This window comes from Amphimedon queenslandica, unplaced genomic scaffold (genome assembly GCF_000090795.2).
Source record: "Amphimedon queenslandica unplaced genomic scaffold, v1.1 AMPQUscaffold_13482, whole genome shotgun sequence".
Taxonomy (NCBI): Eukaryota; Metazoa; Porifera; class Demospongiae; order Haplosclerida; family Niphatidae; genus Amphimedon; species Amphimedon queenslandica.
In genome coordinates this window covers 196679-209152 of record NW_003546282.1, presented here as the reverse complement: position 1 = coordinate 209152, position 12474 = coordinate 196679, and the positions used below count along the sequence as shown (strand labels likewise).

At 36.7% G+C, this 12474-nt stretch overlaps 5 protein-coding genes across 5 annotated transcripts; 3 read left to right on the top strand and 2 right to left on the bottom strand.

The window, feature by feature from the left end:
* Window positions 1-3: 3 nt before the first annotated feature.
* Window positions 4-1105, top strand: LOC100634430 (ribosomal RNA-processing protein 8-like). Its single transcript, XM_003384872.3, has 2 exons — window positions 4-143; window positions 192-1105. Exons 1-2 carry the CDS (start codon window positions 75-77, stop codon window positions 1041-1043), a joined length of 921 nt encoding a protein of 306 aa, XP_003384920.1. The 5' UTR covers window positions 4-74; the 3' UTR covers window positions 1044-1105.
* On the top strand, window positions 1104-6697 carry LOC100634307 (C-1-tetrahydrofolate synthase, cytoplasmic). Its single transcript, XM_003384871.2, has 17 exons — window positions 1104-1295; window positions 1358-1559; window positions 1750-1952; window positions 2803-2959; window positions 3019-3057; window positions 3246-3409; window positions 3482-3625; window positions 3816-3968; window positions 4118-4301; window positions 4353-4402; window positions 4445-4699; window positions 4767-4851; window positions 4933-5048; window positions 5259-5448; window positions 5557-5963; window positions 6050-6214; window positions 6387-6697. The coding sequence occupies exons 1-17, from the start codon at window positions 1143-1145 to the stop codon at window positions 6558-6560; spliced, it is 2841 nt and encodes a 946-aa protein (XP_003384919.1). The 5' UTR covers window positions 1104-1142; the 3' UTR covers window positions 6561-6697.
* Window positions 6698-6923: 226 nt separating this feature from the next.
* LOC105311983 (85/88 kDa calcium-independent phospholipase A2-like) lies at window positions 6924-8633 on the bottom strand. Its single transcript, XM_011404260.1, has one exon. It carries the CDS (start codon window positions 8631-8633, stop codon window positions 6924-6926), a length of 1710 nt encoding a protein of 569 aa, XP_011402562.1.
* Window positions 8634-8788: 155 nt separating this feature from the next.
* On the bottom strand, window positions 8789-9522 carry LOC100641163 (succinate dehydrogenase assembly factor 3, mitochondrial-like). Its single transcript, XM_003384840.3, has 2 exons — window positions 9319-9522; window positions 8789-8977 (listed from the first exon to the last, which is right to left on the bottom strand). Exons 1-2 carry the CDS (start codon window positions 9487-9489, stop codon window positions 8822-8824), a joined length of 327 nt encoding a protein of 108 aa, XP_003384888.1. The 5' UTR covers window positions 9490-9522; the 3' UTR covers window positions 8789-8821.
* Window positions 9523-9552: 30 nt separating this feature from the next.
* Window positions 9553-12410, top strand: LOC100634181 (zinc finger protein 830-like). The gene is made up of 11 exons (XM_011404259.2): window positions 9553-9684; window positions 9749-9848; window positions 9962-10126; window positions 11142-11202; window positions 11252-11297; window positions 11516-11592; window positions 11640-11682; window positions 11726-11798; window positions 11845-11922; window positions 12049-12125; window positions 12169-12410. The coding sequence occupies exons 1-11, from the start codon at window positions 9587-9589 to the stop codon at window positions 12347-12349; spliced, it is 999 nt and encodes a 332-aa protein (XP_011402561.1). The 5' UTR covers window positions 9553-9586; the 3' UTR covers window positions 12350-12410.
* The last annotated feature ends 64 nt before the right edge of the window (window positions 12411-12474 follow it).

Here is a 12474-nt window from a genome sequence, read left to right as displayed (position 1 = left end):
CATTTGCAAGTAAGTTCAGCCTCGCCCATGTTCACGTGGACATATAGACACTTGATTCTTGAATGGTGTGAGACATGTTCACAAATGTGGAATGGGACGTTGAAGATGATGAAAAGCTTCATATTAGTCTATTTGGAAAAAAGGTAAACAATAATTTTTAATGTCTATTGTATTTAATTGATTAATTTTAGAAGAAGAAAATGAAAGACAAAAGCATTAAAGTTCATGACCACTCCTCTATTGATCCTTCACTGACTAAAGTTAAAAAGTTTAAACTGTCTAAGCGATTGGCTGGTGATAAAAGCATAAAGGCCAAGAAAGACAAAAAGAGCGTAGATTTTCAAATAGTTGAAAGTCCAAGAAAGACGAAAGAATCGAAATCTTCAGCTTTAGCCGATAAAGTGGCCAAGAAAATGTCAGGTGCAAGGTTTCGCTGGATTAACGAGAAACTCTACACATGTACAAGCACTGACGCTGTTAAACTCTTCAGCGAAGACCCTCATCTATTTACCCTGTATCACCAAGGCTTCAGAGAACAAGTCCATCAATGGCCTCTTAATCCTTTGGAGAACCTCATTGAGTATGTAAGAGGACTACCACCTCAGACAATAATTGCTGATTTTGGGTGTGGGGAAGCAAAACTGGCTCAGAGTGTACCTCATACTGTTCATTCTTTTGATTTTGTGGCTGTAAATGAGTATGTCACACCGTGTGATATGTCAAATGTTCCTCTTGATGATTCTAGCGTTGATGTGGGCGTGTTCTGTCTCTCCCTCATGGGGACTAATCTTGTTGATTATTTCATTGAGGCCAGGAGGGTATTGAGGCTTAAAGGAACCCTCAAAGTGTACGAGATTCAAAGTCGGCTGTCTTCCATTGATAGTTTTGTGTCTCAAGTTGAATCGATTGGTTTTAAGCTCACGGGAAAGAAATGTCTGAACAAGCTTTTCATTGACTTAGAATTTAAACTGAGAAAGAAGAGTGTTCCATGTAGCTCCTGCAAAGACATAACTCTTAAACCATGTCTCTACAAGCGACGCTAGATCTAAATAAGATTAATTTTATAGATTTTTCACTAATAATTTAATTTTTTTGTAAAACAAAATAAGATTTGTGCGTGGGTGTTGGCTATCAGAAACAACATGGCCTCCAGTGAAGAAGTTAGAAGCCCCGTAGCTACTCAAATACTTGACGGGAAATCTATTGCAGCTGATGTGAGGAAGCAAGTGGCGGCAGAGATAGCTCGGATAAAGGGAACACACCCCAACTTTCAACCAAAACTAGTTATTATACAAGTAAATGAAGAATTTGGCTTGTTAATTTTTTACATCTCCCTCCCTCCCTCCTCCTCCTTTAGGTTGGTGATAGAAAGGATTCCAATGTTTACATACGAATGAAGACAAAGGCTGCCGAAGAGGTGGGTGTGGTTTTTCAACATATCAAGCTCCCTCGGTTGACGACAGAGGACCAGTTATTAAGTGTTATTAACGATTGTAACAATGACGAGGACATTCATGCTGTGCTGTTGCAGCTACCACTAGAGTCTGATCACAATATTGGTAAGAGTATTCTACATTGCAATTGTAGTTAAATTTTGTGCGATTAGTTACAAAAATTGCAAATTAAAAAATAAACCATGTCCTTGTGTTACTGAGCAATCCATTGTAATATTTTTAGTTGAAGGCGTTTAGAATATGTCACAATAGCTTCTTCAATATCTCAATAGTCATACCTTCTCTTCATTCGTAGATGCTGAATGGTGTACTGATGCCATTAGTATTGATAAAGACGTTGATGGACTGACTGTATTTAATGCAGGCCGACTCTCACGTGGTGATATTAACAATTGTACCATACCTTGCACACCATTGGGATCATTGGAACTTATAAAAAGGACTGGAGCTAGTATTGAGGGAAAGAATGCTGTCATTATTGGTCGTAGCAAAATTGTGGTATGTCTTTTCAAGCACATAATTTTATGTTATGTGGAAAGTTTGAGCTGCTATTTTTTTAATTATGGCCATTTTTAAATTAGAAATTTTTTAGAAAAAAAGCAAAGACTATATTATGCCCATTGTTTTTTTCCAAAAAATGACTTCGAAATCATTCAAAATTTTTATTACATTTTCTGATACATATTAATGTCCTTATGCTGTATAGAAAGTTTGAGCTGATTCCGACTCCAATTTTTCAAGTTACGACCATTTTAAGAAAATGCCAAATTTCTGAAAAGTACCTAAGGCTATAGCCCATGGTTTTTTCCGAAAAATGGCTCCGAAATCAACCCAAATTTTTATTACATTTTTTGATACATATTGATGTCCTCATGCTGTGTAGAAAGTTTGAGCTGATTCCGGCTCCAATTTTTCAAGTTACGACCTTTTTAAGAAAATGCCAAATTTCTGAAAAGTACCTAAGGCTATAGCCCATGGTTTTTTCCGAAAAATGGCTCCGAAATCAACCCAAATTTTTATTACATTTTCTGATACATATTGATGTCCTTATGCTGTGTAGAAAGTTTGAGCTGATTCTGACTTCAATTTTTCAAGTTACGGCCATTTTAAGAAAATGCCAAAATTTTGAAAAATACCCAAGGCTATAGCCCATGCATGTTTTCTCTGAAAAATGGCTCTGAAATCACCCCATATTTTTATTACATTTTCTGATGCATATTGATGTCCTTATGCTGTGTAAAAAGTTTGAGTCGATTCCGAGCAAAAATTTTGGAGTTATGATCATTTTAAACACTTCGACCACATAATGATTATCATCATTATAGAAATGTACTATTACATTTTTCAGGGTACCCCAATGAGCCAGCTATTAATATGGAACAATGCAACTGTCACAGTATGTCACACAAAGACTAATGACTTACCCTCAATAGTGAGAGAAGCAGATATTGTCGTCGTTGCTGCAAGACAGCCTAAACTGGTGAAGGAAAGTTGGATTAAACCAGGTAATGTTATAGCATATCTCTCCTGTGTTTAATATTGTTGTCATTGTTTGTGTGTGTAGGTGCTATAGTTATTGATGTTGGAATCAACTCAGTCCCTGGTAAGGAAGGAATTACTAATAATAACAACAGCTGCTAATTGAATTACTAATCCTAACACAAAAATATTTGCATAGTAAATTGCACTAATAATGATAAATTTAGGATCAGTTGTATAAGAAGGAATAATAATAATAATAATAATAATAATAATAATAATAATAATAATAGTAATTATTTTTATTTATAGATTCTTCTAAGAAGTCTGGTTTTTCATTGATCGGTGATGTCGATTATCCCGAAGTCCTTGGCAAGGCCGGGTGGATTACACCAGTCCCTGGTGGAGTTGGGCCCATGACAGTTGCTATGCTAATGAAGAACACACTGCAATGTGCACAAAACATACTTGAAAAGGTGAGAGTGTGTGACTTTATTTAGTATATTTTTATTTTTTTATTATTTATTTATTTTATTATCTGGTTTTAGGATTCTGCTGGTACTGGTTGGTCCTTGCGGTTGCTGCCTCTGGCTTTACAGGACCCAGTTCCATCAGATATTGATGTTGCCCGGTCCCAGACTCCTAAACCTGTCACTGAGCTAGCTAAAGAAATTGGGCTAAGGATTGATGAGGTACATACATGTATACATGTATCACGCAGTCTCTGTGTCAAATAAACTGCTTCTTAATGTTATTCATTCCATTGTTGCTTTTATATGCATGTACTATGAAGGCAACTAACTAATATACTCTAAATTATTATAATTTAATATAATACTAATTATATTAATTATATGAAATTATTATAATTTTATTTTCTAGCTAGAGCCATATGGTAGGGATAAAGCAAAGGTCTCGTTGAAAGTCTTGGATAGGCTAGTGGACAAACCTGATGGCAAGTATATTGTTGTAGCTGGCGTGACTCCAACTCCTCTTGGAGAAGGAAAGAGCACAACCACCATTGGGCTGTCTCAAGTAATTAGACGTATTAGCTTTAAGAGTTATTCTAAAAGTACTTTATGTGATTGTGTATTTTTAAATATGCACATGATATGCCTATAGCTTCGTTCATTTAATAAATGAGGGGTTGGTTTTGTGTCTTTTTTTTTCTTTCTATTTTTCAGGCATTAGGAGCTCATTTAGGTCAGAACGTGTTTGCTTGTGTGAGGCAGCCAAGTCAAGGCCCCACGTTTGGTATAAAGGGAGGGGCAGCAGGCGGAGGGTATTCACAAGTAATACCAATGGAGGAGTTCAACCTTCACTTGACTGGGGATATTCATGCCATTACAGCTGCTAACAATCTATTTGGTATTTAACACTCTTATAGCATCATTATTAATTAATTATATTTGTTACCAGCTGCTGCTATTGATGCCCGTATCTTCCATGAGAAAACTCAAAGCGATAAAGTATGAATGCTCTTAGTTTCTTTCTTCATGAATTGTCTCTAGGCACTTTATGGGCGTCTGGTTCCAAAGGTCAAAGGTCAGAGAGTTTTCTCACCTATACAGGTGAGACGTCTCGAGAAACTGGGCATTGCTGAGCGAGACCCAGACAAACTGACTCCGGATGAGATTAAGAGATTCAGTCGTCTTGATATTGATATTTCAACAATCACTTGGAATCGTGTTATCGATACTAATGATAGATATCTTAGGAAAATTACAATCGGTCAATCGACCACTGAGAAAGGATACACAAGAGAGGTACAGTTAGTAATTTTTAAATATACATGTAAGGTCACTGTGTTTAAATTTCTTTTATTTGTCGTAGACTCAATTTGACATATCGGTTGCTAGTGAACTGATGGCTATACTGGCACTCACCACTGACCTCTCAGATATGAAAGAAAGACTCGGTGAGGGAGAGAGGGGAGGAAAGAAGAAGAGGAGAATGAAAAAATTATGATTTAAAATTCATAATTTTGATTTGTTTATAGGGCGTATTGTGGTAGCCAGTAGCCTCACCGGTCAACCAGTGACAGCTGATGATATAGGGGTCACTGGAGCACTGGCCGTACTACTTAAAGATGCCATTAAACCAAACTTGATGCAAGTAAGAGGAGAAGGAATGGACTAATGCTAATAGTACTAGACTAGTTGTATTCACTATTAAAAAAGTATTTTTAATGAATTGCTTTTTAAAAGTACAATTATTATTGCCTGTATTTCAAGTGATGTTCATAGTAAAGCAGTTCCATTTTTAACAACGTAATTAACTATTTGTGATCTTCAATTCTAAGTTGTCCTTTTCTTTTAATTCCAGACTTTAGAAGGTACTCCAGTTTTTGTCCATGCTGGCCCATTTGCCAACATTGCCCATGGGAATTCATCTATTTTGGCTGACAAAGTGAGTCTCAAATTAGTTGGAAAGGACGGATATGTAGTAACCGAGGCTGGGTTTGGAGCTGACATTGGAATGGAGAAATTCTTTGACATCAAATGCAGAGCAAGCAGTAAGTGCAGCTACATGTACATGTATGAAAATAAAAATGAACCTCTGTTGCGTTTTTTAAAGCAAGCAGTCTAAACTATTGGATATTTTATTCTATCTTTTTTTTCAGAATTACAGCCCAACTGTGTAGTATTGGTTGCATCAGTAAGAGCTCTTAAAATGCACGGAGGAGGTCCAAACGTGACCAGTGGTCAGCCGTTAGACCAAGCATACTATGAAGAGAATCTCCCCCTCCTTGAAAAGGGTTTTTCAAACCTTCAAAAGCACATTGAGAATGCTTGCTCTTTCGGAGTACCAGTTGTAGTTGGCATCAACACGTTTTCCTCTGATACCCCTAAAGAACTGGAGCTAGTTCAAAGGCTCTCGAGAGAAGCAGGTGCTTTTGATGCCCTCATCTGCTCACACTGGGCAACTGGAGGTAAAGGAGCTAAAGAACTAGGAGCTGCTGTCATGAGAGCCTGTACCACAGCTGAGAATAACTTCCATTTCCTTTATCCTCTTGACATCCCACTGAAGGTTAGTCAATTTACACTCAGCACTAACTAACCTCTTGGATGACATATCATGATCATCAATTCCTTGCATATTTGAAATGCCCCTAGGATAAAATTAGATCAATTGCTGTCAATATATATGGAGCAAGTGATGTTGAGTATACTTCTGAGGCTGAGGAGCGCCTTGGACGTTATGAGTCACAGGGATTCGGTCACTTGCCTATATGCATGGCTAAGACTCATTTGTCATTGTCACATGATCCCACTCGCAAGGTATAGTACTACCAAGAGTACACTCTGTTGTAAATAATTGGCACTGTATAACATTAGTGTAAGACTGTATTTCATTAGAGTACAAAATGTGAATATTACTATCTTGACATAGAACACTTTATAATCCTACAGAATTCTTCTAACATGATTTATTTGCTATGAACTATTTTAGGGACGGCCGACAGATTTCGTACTTCCGATTCGTGACGTGCGTGCAAGTGTTGGGGCTGGTTTTGTGTACCCACTAGTAGGCACTATTAGTACAATGCCAGGACTACCAACACGCCCGTGCTTCTTTGATATAGACCTCAATCCAAGAGATGAAAGGATCAGTGGATTATTCTAATTATTATATTAACTAATGATATTTCACATTATTATTATTATTATTATTATTATTATTAAATAAATATAATTATATTTGCTGAAGGAATGTGCACCTCACTGCTTGTTAATTGCTTTTCAAAAGGCCTTGTTGATCCATACAATCAAAGGATAACAATATCCATAATAGGAATATTGTATTCATACAATAGTTGTATTGACTTTCTTTAATAGATGCCACAAACCACAAGAGCAAAGGTAATTCAATATGACAGGATTTGTAGTAAGAAAGATTGTTAATTCTTTTGTTAGCTATGCAAAATTGTCACTACAACATAATGTGCCAAATAGTAAATTAATTTAAAATAATCAAAACAGGTCAAAACTACAATTTCTTTGAAAGCAAAGACTTTGCAATATTGTCAATCAGTTCTGGATTGTCAAAGAGATACATTTGAGTTTGGTACATCATTTCAATGAGAGTGTCTTCGTCTGTAGTAGCCATACCTATTGCCTCTTTCAATGGAGGAGTAACACGGAAATACTGACAATCAAGAGCATCACAGAAATTCTTAGCACGATGTACTTCCTTTCCATCAGTTAGTAGAGACTGGCTGGCAAAATGAGAGGCAAGACTTTCCATTGCACGAATGTTCTTTGGACTTAAAAGAGAGAGAATAGATGTGCCAAATAGCTCAACTTCTTTGGTTTGCTCTTTAGGTGAAAACCCTGTCCCAAGGGAAAGTACCATACCAAATTTAACAGGCTTTCCTTCTTTCTTTCCTTGTTCAATAATCTCAGCCATACCATCAAGAGTTGGGTTATTAGCAACAAGGCCACCGTCCAGGAGCTTCAAATCAAAGAGGAGAGGAGAGTAATAAGGTGCAGCACCACTAATGTGACAAGCTTCCCAAACTTTGCGCTCCTTTGGCCCAGCATGTCCATCTCTAGGCTCACCATAGCTGGTCATCAGGTGAAGCTCAAAAGGAATAACATGAGCCAGGGATGCTGTTACTATCACGCGACGAGATGGCTCTATATCACCCATTGTCAGGAACTTTGAGAACGTTTGCTGGAAAGTTTCTTCAATCCTTCCCTTACGCTCAGATGCAGCAGAAGCAACAACATAACGGGCTCTACTCATGATAGCTCTCACGTTATATGCATCAGCCTTTAAATAAGCTAGTGCACAGGCTGTTTGACCACCAGCACTAGTGCCAACTATGTAATCAAAGTATTTATACATACGTACAGAAGATGAAGCAAGGTCTGTCATTCTCTCTTCAATATTCACTAGAATCTGTGTTAGAACTAGCACCCTCATTCCTCCGCCATCCATGCTAAGTACATATGTATCATTGCTTTTCTGAGGCTCTGGGACAGTTGAATGCTTAGAGAAATATTTCTCTGTCTTTGCGCGTAGCTTGTTGCTTTCGATCAAAATATCGATGATGGTGTCAAGTTTGTCTGCATACTCTTTCTTGTTGAGAACGTTTATATCAACCCGAGCATGTTTGACGTGATGATTATGCTTATGATCATGGCGGTGATGTCGATGATGATGATGATCGTGTTCTTTGGGTTCCACTGGACCAAATTTAAAAAGAGTCCCCAGAGCTAATTTGATATCTGGCGTCAGTCCCAAATCAGCCTTCATGCTTATAGCTATATCAAGTGGAGTCTCGCCATTATTGTTCTTGATATCTGGATCAGCATCGAAAGCCAGGAGTGCCTTGACTAACAAAATGTTGATATTTGCGACTGCCATGTGGAGTGCAGTCTCTCCTGTCTCCTCAAACTGGAGGTTTGGATCAGAGTTGACCAGGAGAAGGTTGAAGACAGTTTTGACAAAGTCCTTGTTTACTGCTTTCATCAAGGGAGAGTAGCCATCATCCTCAAAGTAGTCGAAACGAATGCTGCCCTGTCGGAGCAAGCTTCTCCTCGGGATTCTGGGGCATGAGCTTGTCCTCCTCTGAGTCCTCTCTCTCTCAACGCTAAGATCACACTTAAAGTCGTCCCATAATGTTTGAGTAGTGCTGTAATCATCAACTTTAAAATCCACAACAAACTTTTTCTCTATCTTCTTTCTTGCCATTTCGCTCAGCTTCAGGAATTGTAATAAATTGACTGGATCAAAAGTTCAAAACCTCACCAGAAGGTTCACTGAGCTTCCGCTTGACATAATAAAGTCAGTGCTAATAGATCTACGGCGATTATCACTAGCTCACTTCCTGCATAGCTTCCTGGCAATTATCTATCTAAAAGATGTTATTCAACAAAATTTTATTTAAATTTTTTTGTCTCATAGTATAGTTCTGCTAATTGGCCCCATTGCTGTTCGGAGAGATGATCTTTAATTGTTCGTTCTAAATGTAGACCAAACCCGTGCCTTTTATAATCAGTAGGCGATAACTGCTTGATCATTATTTCTTCAAAACTCTAAAAAAATAAGAACAACCCATTACACTATAAATTTGGCCTGCCTCCCATGTCGACAAAATCATTTATAATTGAGACCTAATTCTAAATTCAAGCTGAATTAAATATCAAAATTGTACATAGTCTAGATTTATATAATGAACATTTTATATACCATTTGTGAAATCCATTTCCGGAATTATATTTTGCAAAATTTAATGTATGAGGAATTTAATTTTGCTAGTATAGGCGTAAGCTGTTGATACACCCATTAACTATTAGGGCTTTTGCTGAATTAAATCGTGCGTATTAAAATTAATTCTTCTAGCAAATATTCCCAGCTATACGGTAAGCACATATACCTCCCATTCTTTCATAAATTCCTTTATCTGCATCTCATCCTTCACCAGACGGTGAATTTTAAATTCTGATTGCACGTAGGCAGTCCCAAGGGTTGATAAATCACTTGGCAACTTCTGATGAAGCCTCAACAACCTTCTATATAATCCAAGGACACGTACTCTTGAAGACATGAATACATCAATGCAACAATAATGTCTCCACCAAGCCCCGCCTCTTATAATACAAACGCCATTATGAGGGTTAAAATTATTAATTTTAACCCTCAAGATGGCGTCTCTCAGTAAGCAAGAGACATATCGCCTTCTCATGAAAGAAAAGAAAGCAAAAAGGAATGCAGTGCCAAGAATAGACCACCCACTTGCAAAGTTAGTTTCTTGTTTGTAATTAATATGTATATATACATTACTATTCCTGTAATTATAATAATAGGTATAATTCAGTTGGTCAGCTAACATGTGTTATTTGTACTGTGACTATTAAGAGTGAGTTATTGTGGCAAACTCATTTACAAAGCAAAACTCACAAGCAGGTAACCACTGTAATAACGATAAGCTACTGTAATTAAAATACTCTTTTAATAATTATGTTAATTTAATACATTAAATATGCTGTGTATATATATACATGAAAATGTTTTCTCAGAATGTAATTGAATTAAAGACTCTCTCGGACTCTAAAGAAACTTTGCAAAAGCCACGGCAGACAAAGACAGGACCAGCTTCTGTCGGTAATGCTGTCTCCTCCACTGATGCTGAGGGTTTTGTTAAACCTACTGTACCGCCTTCAAGAAAAAGACGTTTATCAAATGTAAGTATAGACCATCCTAGGAGAGAATTGAATGCGTAGGAAGATTATTAGAAATTTTTACGGTTGTAAGGCGTGGTTTAGGATGAAATAAATTCCGGCTGCCATTTTGGTTGGCAACTTTCAATGGAGAACAAAAGGGCCGACATTAAAACAAACCTGTATTAAGAATTCTGGAGCAAATTTGACCAAATCCTTGACAGGAGAACCTTAGAGGCAGCTGCTCTTTCTTATAACAAGCGCTTTTTAGGTATTAATAGAGCTACAGCAGGTGGGTGAGGCATTTTCTTCGTGCCTCCATTGACTTCCATAATAAACTTGCCAACCAAAATGGCAGCCAATTATGATGTGTGGGCGGGTACCGTATATAAAATTAATGAAATTCATAACTTTCCTATTCACGCCTAGGGTGGTCTATAGACCAGTTGGTGCTAAGTATATTCATAGAATTTTAAGTATATTCATTGTGATACCCTAAATAAAGTAAAATTTTCCTTCCGCCATTTTGGAGTCCTACTTCCAATGGTTGTCTATGGAGCGATCGTGAAAAGAGCTTATTCTCCAAAAACTGCTGTCTTTATTCGTTACAGCAATATTGCTACTGCTTACTGACCATCATCCAGTGTCTAGAGTTGGCTCATGGACTTTAATAAGTGCCACTAGAAGATATAGAAGCAAATATATTACTTTCTCCCATTCTACTCTTAGTAACTAAGACTCCAAAATGGCGGTAGGAAAATTTTACTTTATTTACGGTATCACAATTAATATACTCAAAATTCTATGAATATACTTAGCGCCAACTGGTCTATACCATACTCCTGTACTATAGTACATGTACATGGTCTCAGGCCAAATTTTTCCAAAATTGAAAAGGAGCAAATTCTTCATTTTTATAATGTTTTCTGATGCATATACATGTACTTATGTTGTGTAGAAAGTTTGAGCTGATTCCGATCAAAATTGAATTTTTTACGAATTTTTTAATTCTCCATTTTATAAAGTACATTTTTTACAGACTAAGGAAGCAGAAGAAGACGATGAGATTAAGAGGAGAGATAAGCCAAAGACTGAGGAAGGTACCATCATGTTTTTTGCGATCATTATCTGAACCATTATTCGATTTAGAGAGTACAAGAGTTGCACAGGTGCCCCCTGTAACAAAAACTGAAGGGTAGGGAATGTACATCTCTAATCAACCATAATACAATTTATACACACACAGCATGGACCACTAATCCTGTTACTGAAATAAAGATTATTTTGTGTTTTTGACAAAGCCCAAGTACTAGATATTATATTTAATATACTGCATGCATATAATAGTTCTTAATTGTCATGCAGCTAAAATTTACTCAAGGAACATTTCTTTACTGTAATTTTTTGTTTTAGTTTGCCTTCTGATTTTTTTGATGCTCCGACTACCAGCAGCAGCAGTGATAGCAGCAGTGTAGAAGTACCTGTACAGGGTATGATCAATGTGTATTCTCTTTTATTGTTGTATTTGCTCTTTTAGAAACTAGCAAAGATAAAGCTAAGACAGAAACGAAAGAGACCAAGTATGACTCAATCACACACACTCTATGCTTGTCTTTTGTACAGAGAATCTAATGGTAAAGATGACTCTGGCAATCTACCTGAAGGGTTTTTTGATAATCCTGTCGTTGACGCAAAAGTATATGAAACTTTTCTTTCTTTTGATCGGTTCTTTTTTGGCTTAGGTACGAAAAGTTGAATACAAAGACCCATTGGACGAGCAATGGGAAGCATTTCAAAAGAGCATATCAAAAGAAACGGATGTAAGTATAAGTACTAAATTGTTAATTTTGATATTCAGTTGCTTAATACATGTTCTCTTTCATTTTCTAGACTTTGTTTTAATAAATGTTTTTTGTTCATTATAATTTATTATTATTTGCCATTAGGTTTCTCAAGCTATTATTGAAGTGGATGACGAGGAGATGAATCAAGTGAGAGAACTAAGTGAAATCAATGAGCAAGTGTAAGTGGATCAATACCAGCATTGTCTTTTATTTTATTTTTAGTCACTGGTATCAGCGTGCTGAGAATTTAAGAGTAAGACAAGAAGTAAAGGTTGCTTCAAAAAACGTCAAAACTGAACTAGACGAGGAAATAAAGAGGAATGATGTGAAATATGAAGAGGAGGAGGATGATGATGCTGAATTGTTGGATTTATTTGACTGGCGTTTTAAGTCATCTCAATAATTATAGCAGCTGTGTTGTATAATGTCAATGTACTCTCAATTAATTAATTATTCTCAATGTATAATATTAATATTATATGGTATGCGGAAGTATACGGGAAATTTACTGCTGCCACTTATAAGTGG

Excerpts from the sequence above, each read along its gene's own strand:
- LOC100634430 (XM_003384872.3), top strand. The coding sequence starts at position 75 with ATGTTCACAAATGTGGAATGGGACGTTGAAGATGATGAAAAGCTTCAT. Across the intron at positions 144-191 it reads TTAGTCTATTTGGAAAAAAG|AAGAAGAAAATGAAAGACAA; the intron begins GTAAACAATAAT and ends GATTAATTTTAG.
- LOC100634307 (XM_003384871.2), top strand. The coding sequence starts at position 1,143 with ATGGCCTCCAGTGAAGAAGTTAGAAGCCCCGTAGCTACTCAAATACTT. Across the intron at positions 3,058-3,245 it reads TGGAATCAACTCAGTCCCTG|ATTCTTCTAAGAAGTCTGGT; the intron begins GTAAGGAAGGAA and ends TTTTATTTATAG. Across the intron at positions 5,449-5,556 it reads CATCAAATGCAGAGCAAGCA|AATTACAGCCCAACTGTGTA; the intron begins GTAAGTGCAGCT and ends CTTTTTTTTCAG.
- LOC105311983 (XM_011404260.1), bottom strand. The coding sequence starts at position 8,633 with ATGGCAAGAAAGAAGATAGAGAAAAAGTTTGTTGTGGATTTTAAAGTT.
- LOC100641163 (XM_003384840.3), bottom strand. The coding sequence starts at position 9,489 with ATGTCTTCAAGAGTACGTGTCCTTGGATTATATAGAAGGTTGTTGAGG. Across the intron at positions 8,978-9,318 it reads AATTTATGAAAGAATGGGAG|AGTTTTGAAGAAATAATGAT; the intron begins GTATATGTGCTT and ends TTATTTTTTTAG.
- LOC100634181 (XM_011404259.2), top strand. The coding sequence starts at position 9,587 with ATGGCGTCTCTCAGTAAGCAAGAGACATATCGCCTTCTCATGAAAGAA. Across the intron at positions 11,683-11,725 it reads ACAGAAACGAAAGAGACCAA|AGAATCTAATGGTAAAGATG; the intron begins GTATGACTCAAT and ends TCTTTTGTACAG. Across the intron at positions 11,923-12,048 it reads GCATATCAAAAGAAACGGAT|GTTTCTCAAGCTATTATTGA; the intron begins GTAAGTATAAGT and ends ATTTGCCATTAG.